The sequence below is a fragment of the Bubalus bubalis genome, chromosome 9 (genome assembly GCF_019923935.1).
Source record: "Bubalus bubalis isolate 160015118507 breed Murrah chromosome 9, NDDB_SH_1, whole genome shotgun sequence".
Lineage (NCBI taxonomy): Eukaryota > Metazoa > Chordata > Mammalia > Artiodactyla > Bovidae > Bubalus > Bubalus bubalis.
In genome coordinates this window covers 15,782,341-15,798,414 of record NC_059165.1, presented here as the reverse complement: position 1 = coordinate 15,798,414, position 16,074 = coordinate 15,782,341, and the positions used below count along the sequence as shown (strand labels likewise).

Below are 16,074 nucleotides of genomic sequence, written 5' to 3'. Positions count from 1 at the left end.
TGGAACAACAGACGGTTCCAAATAGGAAAAGGAGTACGTCAAGGCTGTACATTGTCACCCTGCTTATTTAGCTTATATGCAGAGTACATCATGAGAAACGCTGGGCAGGAAGAAGCACAAGCCGGAATCAAGATTGCTGGGAGAAATATCAATAACCTCAGATATGCAGATGACACCACCCTTATGGCAGAAAGTGAAGAGGAACTAAAAAGCCTCTTGATGAAAGTGAAAGAGGAGAGTGAAAAAGTTGGCTTAAAGCTCAACATTCAGAAAACGAAGATCATGGCATCTGGTCCCATCACTTCATGGGAAATAGATGGGGAAACAGTGGAAACAGTGGCTGACTATTTTGGGGGGCTCCAAAATCACTGTAGATGGTGACTGCGGCCATGAAATTAAAAGACACTTACTCCTTGAAAGAAAGTTATGACCAACCTAGACAACATATTCAAAAGCAGAGACATTACTTTGCCAACAAAGGTCCATCTAGCCAAGGTAATGGTTTTCCCAGTAGTCATGTATGGATGTGAAAGTTGGACTGTGAAGAAAGCTGAACGCCAAAGAATTGATGCTTTTGAAGTGTGGTGTTGGAGAAGACTCTTGAGAGTCCCTTGGACTGCAAGAAGATCCAACCAGCCAATCCTAAAGGAGATCAGTCAGTCCTGATTTTTCACTCGAAGCACTGATGCTGAAGCTGAAACTCCAATACTTTGGTCACCTGATGCAAAGAGCTGACTCATGTGAAAAGACCCTGATGCTGGAAAAGACTGAAGGCGGGAGGAAAAGGGGACAACAGAGGATTTGATGGTTGGATGGCATCACTGACTCAATGGACATGAGGTTGAGTGAACTCCGGGAGTTGGTGATGGACTGGGAGGCCTGGCGTGCTGCGGTCCATTGGGTCACAGAGAGTCAGACATGACTGAGCGACTGAACTGTACTGAACTGAATCACTGATTACTGATTTTCTAATATGGGTGATGCTCCCACTATTCTCTGAACTGAAAGACTCAAAACCCAGGAGGCCACTCAGACCAATCCCCTTCTTCTCCAGGTGTGAAAAGTGAAATCCAGCAGTTGATAAGTTAAAACAATTAGTCTATGACAGACTCAGACTAGTAACTTGATTCCTATTTGGCAGTACGAAATCTAAACTTTTTGGGTCTATGGGGTCACAAAGAGTCGGACATGACTGAGCGACTGAACTGAACTGAACTGATACCACTTTCTATTAATAGGTTATTTGTATCACAGGTTATTAATAACTATATGCTATGTATCTTACTTGTCCAATCCAGCACATTAAATAAGATGGATCAAGGGACTGAGCCATTTTGAAAGCTTCATGAGCTTGCTAGGAAAAAAAGACAAAAAATAGTCAGTTTATAAATCTAATATTAAATTGCTTATATTAAAAAAGCATAAGAGATTAAGAAAAATCAGACTTGTAAACATAAATAGAAATGAAACAGAGAATTAAAACTTCACTGTTTAAGCACAATTTGCACGTGCACGTGCAGCAACACTAAAACAATGTCTTAAATACCTAGTCCTAAAAAGAGCTCTGGAGGCTTCCCAGGTGGCTCAGTGGTAAAGAATCTGGCTGATAATGCAAGATACATGGGTTTGATCCCTGGGTCAGGAAGATCCCCTGGAGGAGGAAATGGCAACACACTCCAGTATTCTTGTCTGGAGAATTACATGGACGGGAGTCTGGCACTCTGCAGTCTATGGGGTTGTAAAGACTTGGACACAATTCAGCAACTGAGCATGTGCAAAAGAGTTCTGGATACAACGGATTTCTCTACAGGCTTGGGAGTTCTGCAGGTGTCTACCTCTTGTCTGCAAAATTTTCAGTCGATCACCCAGCTATTTGCTAATCCACAGGTTTAATGGAGGGCCTCCTAGATGGCTTAGACGGTAAATCGTCTGCCTGCAGTACAGGAGACCTGGATTCAATCCCTGGGTTGGGAAGATCCCCTGGAGAAGGAAATGGCAACCCACTGCAGTATTCTTGGTTGGAGAATCCCATGGACAGAGGAGCCTGGAGGGCTACAGTCCATGGGTCACAAAGACTCAGACATGACTGAGCGACTAACACAATACAGGTTTAGTGGAAATCCTTAGAGAAGACTGTATCTATTCCCCTTGCCTTGACTTAACTGGGAACATAAAACTATTAATAACAACCAGTGCGGTCTGAGAACTGCTAGTGGGTGTAAAGGAATGGCCAACATAAATCTGCACTAAGCATTTAGGAAACTTTCAAGACACCCCACTTAGACACTTAAAATCACATGTTTTTTTCCTTTTTTCTGCTATGAAGAATAGCTTATTGCATGTTGCTTTACACTGTTTTCCCAATAATCTCTGCATGGCTGATATTGTCTTTTCTTCCTTACGAGAACGTAGGCTCACAGGCAACACTACCATAAAACCACAGTCATAGCTTATTAACTAAAACTTGGCTTTGCTTAAATTTTTAAAAAATATTTTCACATATTTTAAGATCCAAATTAGTATTTTTCTTCACTTTATTTATAGTCTTCCAAAGCAGTCTTTGCAGAGACTTCATGTATCCCTGAGAATATCACTGAGCTATTTTTAAAGGATGGTATTCAATATACTGGCTGAAACACAAAACAGTATAGATTGCTATTATCTACAGATGCATGGAAACTTCTGAAAGTGAAAGTCGCTCAGTTGTGTCCCACTCTTTGCGACCCCATGGACTGTATAGCCCATGGAATTCTCCAGGCCAGAACACTGGAGTGGGTAGCCTTTCCCTTCTCCAGGGGATCTTCTCAATGTGGGGATCAAACCCAGGCCTCCCACACTGCAGGCAGATTCTTTACCAGTTGAGCCACCAGGAAAGCCCAAAAACACTGGAGTGAATAGCCTATCCCTTCTCAAGCGGATCTTCCTGACCCAGGAATCAAACCAAGCTCTCCTGCATTGCAGGTGGATTCTTTACCAACTGAGCCATCAGAGAAGCAAACAAGACCCACAAACAGGCTCCCCATTACTGTACTCCAATTCTCTAAGATACAATTGTTCGAGTATGACAAAGTACACCATACATATAAAGGGATTAATATCTGTTAAAGGTGAATCTAAATCACCAAAGCAAGGGTTAAATTTAAGTTTCTAAAGAGTACTAATCATTGCCCTTACTTCATCATCCCACTCAAGACGTTTATGAAAGATAAAAAGAAAAACACCCAAATAATTCATAATAAAATTGTTTTAACCTCTAAATGAAAATACAATGTAATTATAAAACCAGAAATTTCTCGGGACATGGAAAGGAAAACAAATCTTACACATTCAATGTTCAATATAGTAAAGTAAATGCTATCCAACATCTAGCATATCAGCGAGAACGCTAGATAAATTAACAATGTGCAAAGTATTTCTCCATAAGAAGCTTAATTATTATGAAAAGATCATACACAGAAAATGTTCTTTACTTAGACTACAACAAAGCAGACAATATAGTATTTACCTCAATTTTTTCTTTTGCAAGGTATAACACTCCCAAGTTGGTCCATGCAACAGCATTCTAAAAAAACAAATAAAATTAGGTCCCTTGTCTACTTGGCAGTCTCAGAAAATTATTAACACGACATTTCGATGTTCTTTTTCAGACAGAGACACAGAACACTCACAATTTGTTCTGACTGGATTGATTTGATGAAACAGTGCTGAGCAAGGGCATAATTTCCAATACCTGAAAAATACAGACTTTCATAAAACTCAACTATTGTTTAAAACAATCTAAAAATATTGAAGTGTTAACTCAATTCTTACCACTATAACAGGAAACTACACCAAGAGCATTCCAGTATAAGTGATTATTACTGTCAAGTCTCACAGCTTTTTTCAGACACTGAAAAGTAAAATTAGATGCATTTTTATTTCTCGGAATATCAGCATTTATATATAGATAACTGAGTTTATGTGAAAACACTCTAGTATTTACTTTATCAAAAGCATCTTTTAGAAAAGACCTTAGTTTTTTTTTTTAAAGTTTATAAAAAATTTCTCAAAATCATACATGCATAGATTTCTCCAGCAACTCTTGAAGGTCATCTGAGTTGCTGCCTGTGTCTGCTAGATGTTGCGCTTGGCGATAATAATTAATTCCAAGGTCACACCACGTATTAGATGTAGACATCAGTTTTAATGCACGACCGTAACATCTATGGAAATATAAAAGTGAATGTTATATTTTGTTATGACGTTCTAATTTAATTTGAATGTCATCAAATGACCATCTTTGTAAATTACCTTCCTCCAAGATGGAGGAGCTCATTTTTCTTTAATACTTGTTTTCCTTCTTTCTGACCAAGAAGGACTCCTAAGACACTGACATTCACTTTAGATGGTGAGACAGCAGACAGAGTGGTACAAGCGTCCCCAACTAGCTTCCAAAGGCAAGATACATCAGCTCGATGCTGCAGAGCCCTAAAAAAAGAAACTGCGATGCTTAAAAATTATTTCCAAAAAGCATGGCATTTATCTCCCTCACTACTACATACAATTAAAACAGGAAAGTGTACATATATACAGTCTTTAGTTCCTTAATTAAATGCAGCAAATGCTTTATTGAATTTACTAACCATCTTAAATCTTATTACCTCCTTTTTAAGAAGAAAGGAAGAGGGGAAGGAGAAGGAATTGTTTTAAGTGACAGAAACTGTGCAAACATTTCTTTGGTACTCTTTATCATTTTTCTTAGAAGCAGCAGAAATCCCATAAATAAATCAATAAATTATCCAGGACCGTTAAAATTTACCTTTAATACTGGATCTTTTAAATTATGCTTTTTGTGTTTGTCTATTTAAATAAAAACCAAACCATTAAAGTCAGTAAATCTCTCTCGGTTGATTATCATAAATTTAGGTTTTGCTTGATCTCCCTCAAATTTAAAAAAAAGAACTAGCAAATGTATAACATAGCAAATATATCTGGTAATTCAAAGGAGTTTTACTTTCTGAGTTCAAGGATACCAAAAAACTAATTATGAAAGTGTGAAAAATCCCTATTTATTGAAGGAAGTAAGACTCAGTGGACAAGCTCAAAAAATAAATAAAAATATTAACTATGGTGGCAAAGGGCACTTTTTTTAGGATGAGAAAATCTCAGCTATTCATTTCTCTTCACTTTTCTCAAAATCTTATAAATAAAACACAGCAATTGCACAATTAAGCCAAGTATTAGTAATCAGCCACCACAAACAGCTATGTTACTGGCAGATGGACAAGCAGATGGAACATTGTTCATAGCCTTTTCTACTCATGGAGTCCAGCCAAAAATCATTTTCCAATGTCTTTCTGAGAAACAAGATTAATTATTGAAGTCATCACTAAAAGCCCAATGTGAGGATCAGGAGGAAGGGCAACACAATTTGTTGCTCCTTTGCCTAAGTATCTGAGTGCAGTTTCCAAAATTGACAGCATGAAAGGTGAAAACAGACAGGAAAAAAAGAAGAGAATCACTGGCAGTTTTAACAACTCAAACTCTTATCTCCTTTTAAGTTCAGTAAAAAATAATATATCTGTAAAGTGAAATAACTTCGATTGCCCTTACACAAGAATTGAAGTTATGTGAACATTCAAGTATAGAATTAAATACAAACTTGGGGCTATCACGTTAAAAGTTCTATATAACTGCTTGTAATTAGTTGTGAGTGCTACATGGTATCCAGAACAAAATTCTCCACTCAGAAAGGCAGTATTTGGAGCTGAAGCATCATCAATCAGAGGCTCACATTTACCTTTAAACGCTAGTTCAAACAAATTACACCCTCTCCACAATACCATCCTCTATGGAAAGAGTTCTAAGTGTTATGAAAGACTTGAAAAGAAACTACACAAATCAGAGGGAGAAAAAAGAATGAAGCTTTCACTTCAAATTTGGTTCATATTCAAAGCAAATCAATTTGAGAGCAAGGAAATCAATCAGACACAGAGGAGAAGGCAAGTAGGAAAAGAAAGGAAGTAAAGCACAATAAAGATGTTTAAGAGCAAAAAAATTAATTCTGCACCTAACTTGTGTACCTTTTATAGCCATCTATCACAAATAACATTCCACTTAAATAATGAATATAGTTCCATAAAATAACCAGAGTTGCTGAAACGTTTCTGTCTTCTTTCTTGGTATTAGATACCACTTTTTTTCCTACACAAATTCTCTCCAGGAACAATCAGACTGCTACTTCACCTTTAGTCCTACCCTTAAGTCTAACACAGGCTCTAACTACTGAATGTAAAGCCAGTTGTACACGTAAAGTGCCATTTACCAACCAGTTCCAGCTAGATACTCATACCTCTAGGTCTCCTAAAAGAGAACACGAAAACAGTGGTACCCAAGCTGCTGCTCCACTAGCTACTTCTTCCTTCCTACTCTTCTCTATGCATCCAGCATTTCAGCTGCTAAAAGCAAGAAACTATATTTGTTCCCCAGTGTAAAATCAATACAAATGTATGTTGCAGAATTAATTGGTTAGTCTGTCATTGTTTATGTTTGCAAGTCTGAATAATGACTGCTGTAGCTAATAGGATAAACAGAGAATGATTTTCTAAATTTGACTTTATTATAATACTAAGAAAATAAACACAATAAATAATAATACTAACCGAGTAAAATACTCCAGTGCTTTCTCTATGTAGTCTACAGCTTTCCCATCAAGATAATCGACTAGAGCTGCTTTTGCCAACAGGAGGTGGCATTCACCCAAACCTAAAAACAGGTAAGTTTGCAGATGTTAAAATATGTAAAAGAAACACTGAAAATGAACATCAAATATATTTATTGGTGTACTATTACAGACAAAATTTAATGGTATTTTATAAAAAGTATCTTTAAGCATGGTCTTGCATACATTTATTGAAGAATTCAAATGGCCAAGTTCTGTTGGAGTAAACATGTATCGAAAGATAATATCTATGGAACCTACGAATTTTCATGATTTTCAGCAAATTACTTACCTCTTAAAATCTTCTTTGAAAATGGGGATATTACTTAATAAATACCTAATATGATGCTACCTGCTATCACAGTATTACCATCTGGTGTCGTGAAACAAGATTTGATCTCTCTACATTCAAAACATTCATTGGACTTCCCTTGTGGCTCGACTGGTAAAGAATCCACCTGCAATGCGGGAGACCTGGGTTCAATCCCTGGGTTGGGAAGATCCCATGGAGAAGGGAAAGGCTACTCACTCCAGTATTCTGGCCTGGAGAACTCCATGGACTGTACAGTCCATGGGGTTGCAAAGAGTCAGACATGACTGAGCGACTTTCACGTTCATACTATAAAAATGAAAAGAAACAGCAATTTCCTAAATTGCCTAGTAAACGTTTAATAAATGTGAATTCTCCTTCTGTTAAGGAATTTCATAAAATATTTTTTTAAAGGGTTTCATGGTCTAAGTTACATGTCAGTTATGACATACAACACTTCTGAATTAAACTCCCCACTGATTCTTTAAAAAGGAAAAGGAAATGGAGGAAAGCAAATACAATGAACTCCAGTGTTTTTTTTAATGGTTAGAAATAATCATTTAAAAAGTAATAAAACATGGGTGGTGGTGTTTTACTTTAAATTACAAAAATAAGAAGGAATAGACACCTATAAAGGAACTAAAATTAGATAATTAAAAACAATGAAAGTTGCCTCTAAAGTTCAAAAATTGAAAAAAATGAGGTTTTATAACTTACAAAGTAACTAAAACCTATTAAGATATTCTGAGGATATAGTGAATTAATTATCAAAATACAAGAGTAGGAAAATTCCTGTTTTAGAGATCTAATTTTTAGATCCAGTACCTATCATGCTATTTATCTAAAAGCTGTACCTCTATCACATTACTATTTATTAACTGTCACAAAACAAAATCTGACCTTTCTAGATTCAGACCTATGTAACAAGCTATACTATAAAAGGTTCTTACTGGACACATGTGATTAACTAAAGAAGTTCTTTTCAAGTTACTCAATACATTTAGAAATTTATTCAAGGATTTTATACTTTGGCATCACAAAAAGTCAAAGGAGCTATTAAAAAGCAATTACCTTTCAGAGCAGGCACATAATCTTCTTTCTTTTTAATGATCAGCTGGTACTGAGCTACTGCCTCTTTGTATTTACCAAGGGTTTGCTGTATTGCCGCCACCTTAAACACACTGTATGTGGATTCTGGGTTCAGCTCGCTGGCTTTTGTGAAGGATTTCAAGGCTGTTGTATAGCCACCTCTGCTTAAATATGCCTCTCCTAATGACTCCCAACAATTGAAGTCCTTCGGGTCTGCCCTTAATGCTGCCTGTAAACTAAGAATTTCAAGAAAGAGTAAGAAAAGTAAAAGTGATAAAACTACTTCCACACCTGAAAGGAAAATACAAAGTAATTTAACTGAATCACACATATCCATGGTTTCCCTTATGGATAAAAGGGAAAACCTATATTTATTTAAAGCAGGTATACCTGTCCCTTTTATGATGTGAATTTTTTAATAGTAAGAAATGTTATTGTAGTTTTGGAATGAATAATAATAAGATCTTTTTTGAAGAAATGCCCACCAAAATTTCTTTTCCTTGACTGTGTGGGAGAACTCCAATTTCCTATCCTACCAGAACAGGTATACATCTGAACATCAGTCTACAAGCCCTCACCAAGAAATATGAGAGTTGAAAAATGGGAATAACAGGCATACTTTTAATTTCAGATAAAATTCCATATCCATGAAAATTTTAAATGCCTGTATTCTATGTATTAACATAAGTAAGAAACAACTTTGATTCAAATACATTTTCTTTACACGGTTCAAGCCAAACTACTAAAAATGAGCTGCCCCAAATGCCCTTCAAGCTACTAATATCTCTCCTGCCCCAAAACAATGCTTGTCGGTGCAAGAAAAACAAAGATACTGACCTTGGCTTATTATCACTCCTTAAATTTATTCTAAGAACCGACTATATATATGATACTATTAAGACTTTACTTGACTGGACGTCTCTCTCTCTCCTTAACACGAGGACATCAGTTAATCCAGTTTTGTAATTCTAGTGCATGCAGATAATAACAGCCAATAAACCATAAATAAATTTTGCTACTTCTTCAATTAAAATACAATCTGGTGGGTGGCAAATTGTCAGTTCATTTTGGATACAAATGGAGTTTAATTTAAGGAAGCATTAGGCTAACAGAAGTTAAATACAGAAAGGCGCCTTACTCAGCCACTGCTTGGGAATGCTGACCAGCTTTCAGATAGTACAGGCCTCGCCTAAGCCAGGCCCACTTTGCCGTCCCAGCACTTGCCTTTTGAGTGACTGTTGTCAGGATAGCTAAGGCAGTTTCCTAACAAAAAGAAAAGACTAATATTAGAGATATTAAATATTATAAAAAATACTGAACATTTATGTAAACAGATATATTTTCATTTACCACTTCTGATTTTTTAAACTTAAACTGGTATATACTGAACCACACTTTCAACATTAAGCAACTCAGTATCTGCCAATAAAAATTTACTCAATTTATAAGCAGTAGCACAAATACTTCTATAGCATCTAAAAATAAGGGGAACACGTGTATACCTGTGGTGGATTCATGTTGATATATGGCAAAACCAATACAATATTGTAAAGTTAAAAAATAAAATTAAATTAAAAAAAAAAGAATAACAAAAAAAAAATATTTCTACTTCTATACTCAGAATAAAATAAAAGACAAAAGTGTTTAAATTATTAGACATACCATCTCTTCAAGCTCGACACTTAAGTCAACTGCTGCAGCTCCAGATTCAGCATCGGTGTCATCCAATTCAAAAGCTTTCCTGTAACATCCACGGGCCCTATTTTTATCACCTACTACATCTTTGTAATAATGACCTAAATAGCAGAAAACTTTGCCCATGTATGTATCCAGTTTGGCAGCCTTTGAAAAAAAAATTTATAATTACAGAATATTAAAGTTTGTTAGGATGGGTCCCTTTAAAAACACACACACCGAAATACATAGATTAAAGAAAAAAATTAAATATACAATATACCAAAACATCCTTTAACATAAGATTAAAAGCAGACATGAAAGCTAGCCATCACTACTTACAGAAAAGTAAGCATAAAAATACTATTTCTTTGCTTTAAAAAATGTGAAATTGAGTTATTATTTCATCAATTTGACTATATGAATCAAGATAGGGATGCAAAACTTGTAGATGTTACACACCTAAAATATATGTTAAACATGGAGAAGTATATAAGACTCATACACTGATAAAAGCAGAGTAGAATTACCTAAAAGCAATATTGTTTTCCAAAGGTAATTATGTTTCATTTTCTATAACATGTGTTTCTTAAATCAGTAACTTTTACAATTTTATGGTTTAATTTTCTCCTTGAAAACTCATACAACATTCTCACAAAACCTTAGGCCTGAGAGATGAAACACAAACAATTCAGTAAAGAGTAATCTTAAGTACCTAACTTATTTGATTATCAATTTATTATTTTGTAATAAATTCATTTCAACTAAGAACTAAATAATAGAATGTGTTACCTTTAAAAAGTGGGTAAGAGCCTTTGTTTTATCTTTTCTTGTTTCTTCACCCATGGACCAATATGTTAACCCAAGTTGGTAATGATATTCAGCAACTTCAGGATCTTTTTCAAGAGCTTGCTGAAAACTAAGTCACAAAAGGGAAGGATGGCATATTTAGACAGGGAGGTAGGTAGGTAGATAGATTCAAAAAATTAGAAGACCCCTAACTGGAACACTAAAAGTTTGAGTAATTCAAAGATGCCAAATGAGAAACAAGCTGTGGCTTCCTTGGTGGCTCAGTCGGTAAAGAATCTGCCGCAGTGCAAGAAACCCAGGTTTGATCCCTGGGTCCAAAAGATCCTCTGGAGAAGAGAATGGCTACCCACTCCAGTATTCTTGCCTGGAAAATTCAATGGACAGAGGACCTGGTGGGCTACAGTCCATGGGGTTGCAATGAGTCAGACATGACTAAGCAATTAATACTGGGACTTAGGATTTAGGTCATGAAGGAAAAAAAAAAAGCTTTAAAGAAGAACTTAAAACCAAACAGTTACACATACTTATTGACCATATGATTAGCTAATGAGATTTCAAAAATCCACCATGAAATTTTCCATAGTTACTGTGCTGTGTATACCTGTGGCGGATTCATTTTGATATTTGGCAAAACTAACACAATTATGTAAAGTTTAAAAATAAAATAAAATTAAAAAAAAAATATATATATATTTTTAAAAAATAGTAAAGCTTACAAAGAGCAAACTTATGCAAAACTAGATCTTTATCTGGACATGAATTTGAGCAAACTCCAGAAGAGAGTGGAGAAAAGAGGAGCCAACAATCCATGGGGTGACCGAGTTGGACACAGCTTAGCAACAACAAAAACAACAATGAAAATCTTTATCAAATTCCTTCGGTTCGAATTTTCAAGAAATAATAAATTAAGACATGTCTAGATTTATGAACAATCTAAATATATCCTCACCATTTTTCTGCTTGTAGATAGTCCTTTTTGGTAAAATGAATCAAAGCCTCCAGGGCATGCACTTCAGTTAGGTCAGGGTAAGAAGAGAGAAGGTCTTCCATAATCTATAAAGTATACATCTATCAATTCCATATCCAGACAAAAATAATTTTTAACTTAAAAACCCAGCTTAAATGAAAACACCAACCTTTGAAGCTTCATCTAATGAACCCTTGTTCAGATAGGCCAAGCCTTTGAGAACCAAAAGTCCTGGGATATTATTTGCATCAGAAACCTAGAAAATAATTTAAAGAATTGCTATAAATCTCCCACAACACAATGCAGCAGAGTTTACTTTAACTAAAGAATGACCAAAGTATAAAGACTCAGATAGAGGTCCTGATTTCTATCACTATTAACACTTTCATTCTTTGTAATCTTTTCATTAAAGAAAATTTCAAATATATCAGAAAGTTAGAGAATAGCATAATAAACCCACATCTACTTATCATTCAGTTTCAAAATTATTAACTCAAAGCCAATCTTTTACCATCTGTATTTCTACCCAATTCATCAAATTCCTGCTTAGATTACCCCCAAATTATAAATTTTCACTTGACAGTTCAGTATCTATATTTAATAAATAAATTTGTTTTTAATAACATAATACACTACCATCATAAACACGTATGCAAAACCAATAATACATCCTTAACATCATCAAATAATTAGCCAGTATTCAAATTTATCATGTCTCATAAAATATTTAAACAATTTGTTTTAATCAAATCTAAATAAGGGGCATACATTTCAACTGGTTGATATGTCTCTTAAGTCTTTTTTAATTTATAGACGTCTCTTCCATCTCTTTTTTTTTTGATCCCTTACTATCGAAAATACAGGCCACTGTCATCATTTCTCAGAGTCTGGCATTTGATGAATGTGTTCTCACGGTACTGACATGTTACCTGATACCCTGTATCTTCTATAAATCAGTAGGTCTAGAAGTTTGGTCCGATTAGGTTTGATGCTCTGGCAAGAATACCTCGTGTGTACCTGCTCCAGGTTACGTCTAGTTGTCTCTTTTCTCTTGATATTTTAATCCATTTCAGACTGGAAAATAGTGATTTTCCAATTCTATCACTCCTTCTTTCCTTACTCAGTGGCATAATTCAACAAAGAGAAGATTCTTCTCTCAGTATCTATTTGATTATTCTGAGGAACAGTTCATAAAGGACACAAAAGGTACTTTTTTCTTTCTAACTGGTCCCTTAGCATCCTTCAAAGATTCACTTTATTAACGATGTTTCATTGATTTTTTTGGTATCAACATTAACATAAGGATTTAAGTATAAATGATGTATTTTAATCTAATGCAGTTACTAGTTCCCAAAGCATCCCCTCTTTATTCTGCAAAAATCAATTCATGCTAGCTCCTGAACCCTTCTGAGAAAATTCTATAGCCATTTATAATTTCTTTGATTTCTTGCATTATAAGATGTTCTGGACTCTTCTTGTACATTTTCTGTCTCAGACTTGGATTCCACCAGTTCTTCCAGAAACTCATCTTTTCTTTTTTGTAAAAAAAAAAAAAAAACTATGGAAAGACCTTTCCAAAGCATCCACACAAAACACACTGTTGATGAAGACAAGAAGACAAGTAGAAACAAGAAAATAAGATACTAGGTCTTGAAGGATTCTGACAGCTGTTCTAATTTTAAAGCAATACTATGAAATGCAAAGCCCTTTGATATATATAAAACAAGGACTTTTTTTCTAAAAATTAAAAACTCTGCAATATACTGAGTGATATAATTTCAGTTTTACCAAAAAAATAGCCTTTATCTGAAAAATATCTCTAGAGGCACCATGAAACTACTAGTGTCTTCAATAATTCTTGTCAATAATCTATGAAATATTGTCTGAAGGGCAAAATTTAGAATTTCAAATTAATAATAATCAAGTAGTTATAACCCCAGAGGGCAAACAGTGAAAAGGAGGATAAGAGCAAGAATAAGAAAGAAACTGCATCATATGAAAAACATTGTAAGCACTTAACCAAGAAGCAAACAAATAACTTGAGGAGTTTCCAAGTGTGTAAATAACTTACAGAAGTGCAGATTTAGTGAATTCATACCTCTAACACAAAGTTTTCCTAAGTAACTATTTGTGGCAAGGAGAGAAAGGTTGATGCCCGGTTGACCAGAAACTAAATATTAATAACGAAGGGAAAATTCGATGATAAGACTACCTGATCAAGAGTACGAATTGCTTCCTCTGAAGATTCATAATCTGAGAGTTTAATCAAAGCCTCTGCTTTCAAACGAAGACAAAAATTCTTCTGATGAAGACTGCCACCAGACACACCAAGATTATCTATATTCTTCAGAGCTGACAAAAGGAAGGACAGCTGAATGAAGACAACCAAAACACTTCACTTTTATTTCTTAAGGGTAACATAACAAATTACAGATATAGTAAGAATAAACGGTTGAAACAATATACATGAAGAACAATTCAAAGCTAAATATAAATTTTTCCCCGAACTCTTTATGAAAATACCTGAATTTAAAACAGATCAAAATTTAAAACCGCTATCTTCACATAACATATAATAAAACTGAACATCCTGAAACACAACAATGGCTGTCTATATCTGCTATATAACAGAGGTTAACCCTTAGCCAAAGCATCTATCACAAAAATAGCCCATTAAAGATAAGGGAAGGGTAAAGAAGCTGAATTAGGATGAACCATGGTAAATTATTTCTCAGCTGCAGAAGTAAGGTGCCCAACTAGGTCAAGAGCAGTGAATCACTTTCATGATTGCTGACACCCACACCTGACTCATGTGAACATATTCAAATAAGCTCTGAGATACCTCTCCTTGTCTATTATCTACATTAGAGGAATGAAGAATCTGCACTGGAGTGAAGGCTGTAGAACACACCAGAAACTTCCCTATTATACACAGCATCACCATGCAAGCCTAAACTGACTTTATCAAAATTCCAACTATAAGTAACCTTGGAAAAATACTCACTGTTGGTTTAAAAATAAATATAATAGTAGACATGCATACAGACTTGATGGGCTTTTTTTTCACTTCTACTTTTATTTTTTTTTTAATTTTTTAAATTAAATTTATTTCTTTTAATTAGAAGCTAATTACTTTATAATATTGTATTGGTTTTGCCATACATCAACATGAATCCGCCACGGGTGTACACATGTTCCCAATCCTGAACCCCTCTCCTGATGGGTTTTTAATCTCCCCAATAAAATTTAAATTAGCTGTCAACTTAGAATACAAAATAAAGCACCACCATCGTTCTTCCTTAAGACGAGAAGCAGCAGGGTTGACCACCCTTAAAGATGTCAGGAATACCTTGATTGCATGAAAGAACAGCTTCCTTAGGTTTATGCATTCTTACTTGGGCTTCTGCCAGATGATACCATCCAGCTGTGCAGAGGGGGCTTTCCTTTATCCCTAAGAAGATAACAGCAATCATAAAGTCCAAGGTTTCCATTACTACTGAGGTGAACAGCCCCACCACCCACTCCCCAAATCAGTCTCCTCCCCTCTCCCTTGTCACCCATATCTGACGAGTCACAAAGTCACACTGATTCCATGCCCATCACTTCAGTTGGGATCTCCATCATCCATCCCAGATCAGTGCAAGTGCTTGCCCTCTACTCAAATTCATTCTCTACACTGTAGTCAGAATGTTTCTAAAAATATATATGGGATTATGAAATCCCTGTACTTAAGACCTTCCAATGGTTCCCAGTTGGATAACACACAAACTCCTTAATGAGGTTTGCAAGGCCCCTCTCCAGCCTCAATCGTTGTTCTCATACTTCCTTTTCCAATCTCCCTGAATGGCCAGAAGTGCCACGAATGCCAGCTTTTCTCTCGCCTCAGGCCATCTCAACTCTCGGCCCACAGCACCCTCCCCACCACCAGGCTTTCTATCTGTCACTCAGATCTCAATCTGAATCAAAGTTCATCCAGAAACATCATACTGGGTAAGACTAAACTAAAGCCTCCTAAGGATGGAGACTTTATCTTTATTTTACAGATAAAAACAATAAGACATAAAGAGTTTAATGAACTTTCCTAAGGTCTTGAAATTTGTGAATGGCAGAGTTGGAATTCAAACTTAAGCAGACTCCAGAATATGTATGTACATTTTTTTTTGCTTCTATCCTAAATATATACATTCCTTAAAGAAAGGCCCAAAGATAAATAACTGCTGACTGACACCTATACCTCATGTTATACGCTGCACCCCACACACTTACCTTCTGTTAAGTTCCTAACAGCATCTTCGTACTTTTTGTCTTGTAATGCTTTAATGCCTAAACCTATGAGACCTGCACCACTTTGGGGATCCATTTCCACTAGTCTACAACAATACTGTTCTCCCTCATCAGTAAGACTTCCTGGAATTAAAAGAAAAAGTTATTAGCATACATATACCAATATGTGCCAAAACCTACGCACCATAAATCTTTTTAAGATGTAAGTTTTTGAAAAATTAAATCTCAAAAGCTGGCTTC

General features: G+C 35.4%; 1 protein-coding gene across 4 annotated transcripts in view; it reads right to left on the bottom strand.

Moving 5' to 3' along the window:
- The window catches only part of TTC37 (tetratricopeptide repeat domain 37), a 104,643-nt gene that overhangs the window by 58,872 nt on the left and 29,697 nt on the right, over positions 1-16,074 (bottom strand). For all 4 annotated transcript variants that reach the window (XM_045166806.1, XM_045166807.1, XM_045166805.1 and 1 more), the window contains 16 exons: positions 15,817-15,957; positions 14,900-15,001; positions 13,763-13,902; positions 11,720-11,806; positions 11,533-11,636; positions 10,566-10,692; positions 9,762-9,941; positions 9,238-9,362; positions 8,082-8,335; positions 6,642-6,744; positions 4,291-4,467; positions 4,058-4,202; positions 3,811-3,889; positions 3,669-3,730; positions 3,506-3,562; positions 1,286-1,354 (listed from right to left, as the gene is read on the bottom strand). In XM_045166806.1, the coding sequence (XP_045022741.1) occupies positions 1,286-1,354; positions 3,506-3,562; positions 3,669-3,730; positions 3,811-3,889; positions 4,058-4,202; positions 4,291-4,467; positions 6,642-6,744; positions 8,082-8,335; positions 9,238-9,362; positions 9,762-9,941; positions 10,566-10,692; positions 11,533-11,636; positions 11,720-11,806; positions 13,763-13,902; positions 14,900-15,001; positions 15,817-15,957 (1,952 nt within the window). The remainder of the gene's footprint in view (positions 1-1,285; positions 1,355-3,505; positions 3,563-3,668; positions 3,731-3,810; positions 3,890-4,057; positions 4,203-4,290; positions 4,468-6,641; positions 6,745-8,081; positions 8,336-9,237; positions 9,363-9,761; positions 9,942-10,565; positions 10,693-11,532; positions 11,637-11,719; positions 11,807-13,762; positions 13,903-14,899; positions 15,002-15,816; positions 15,958-16,074) is intronic.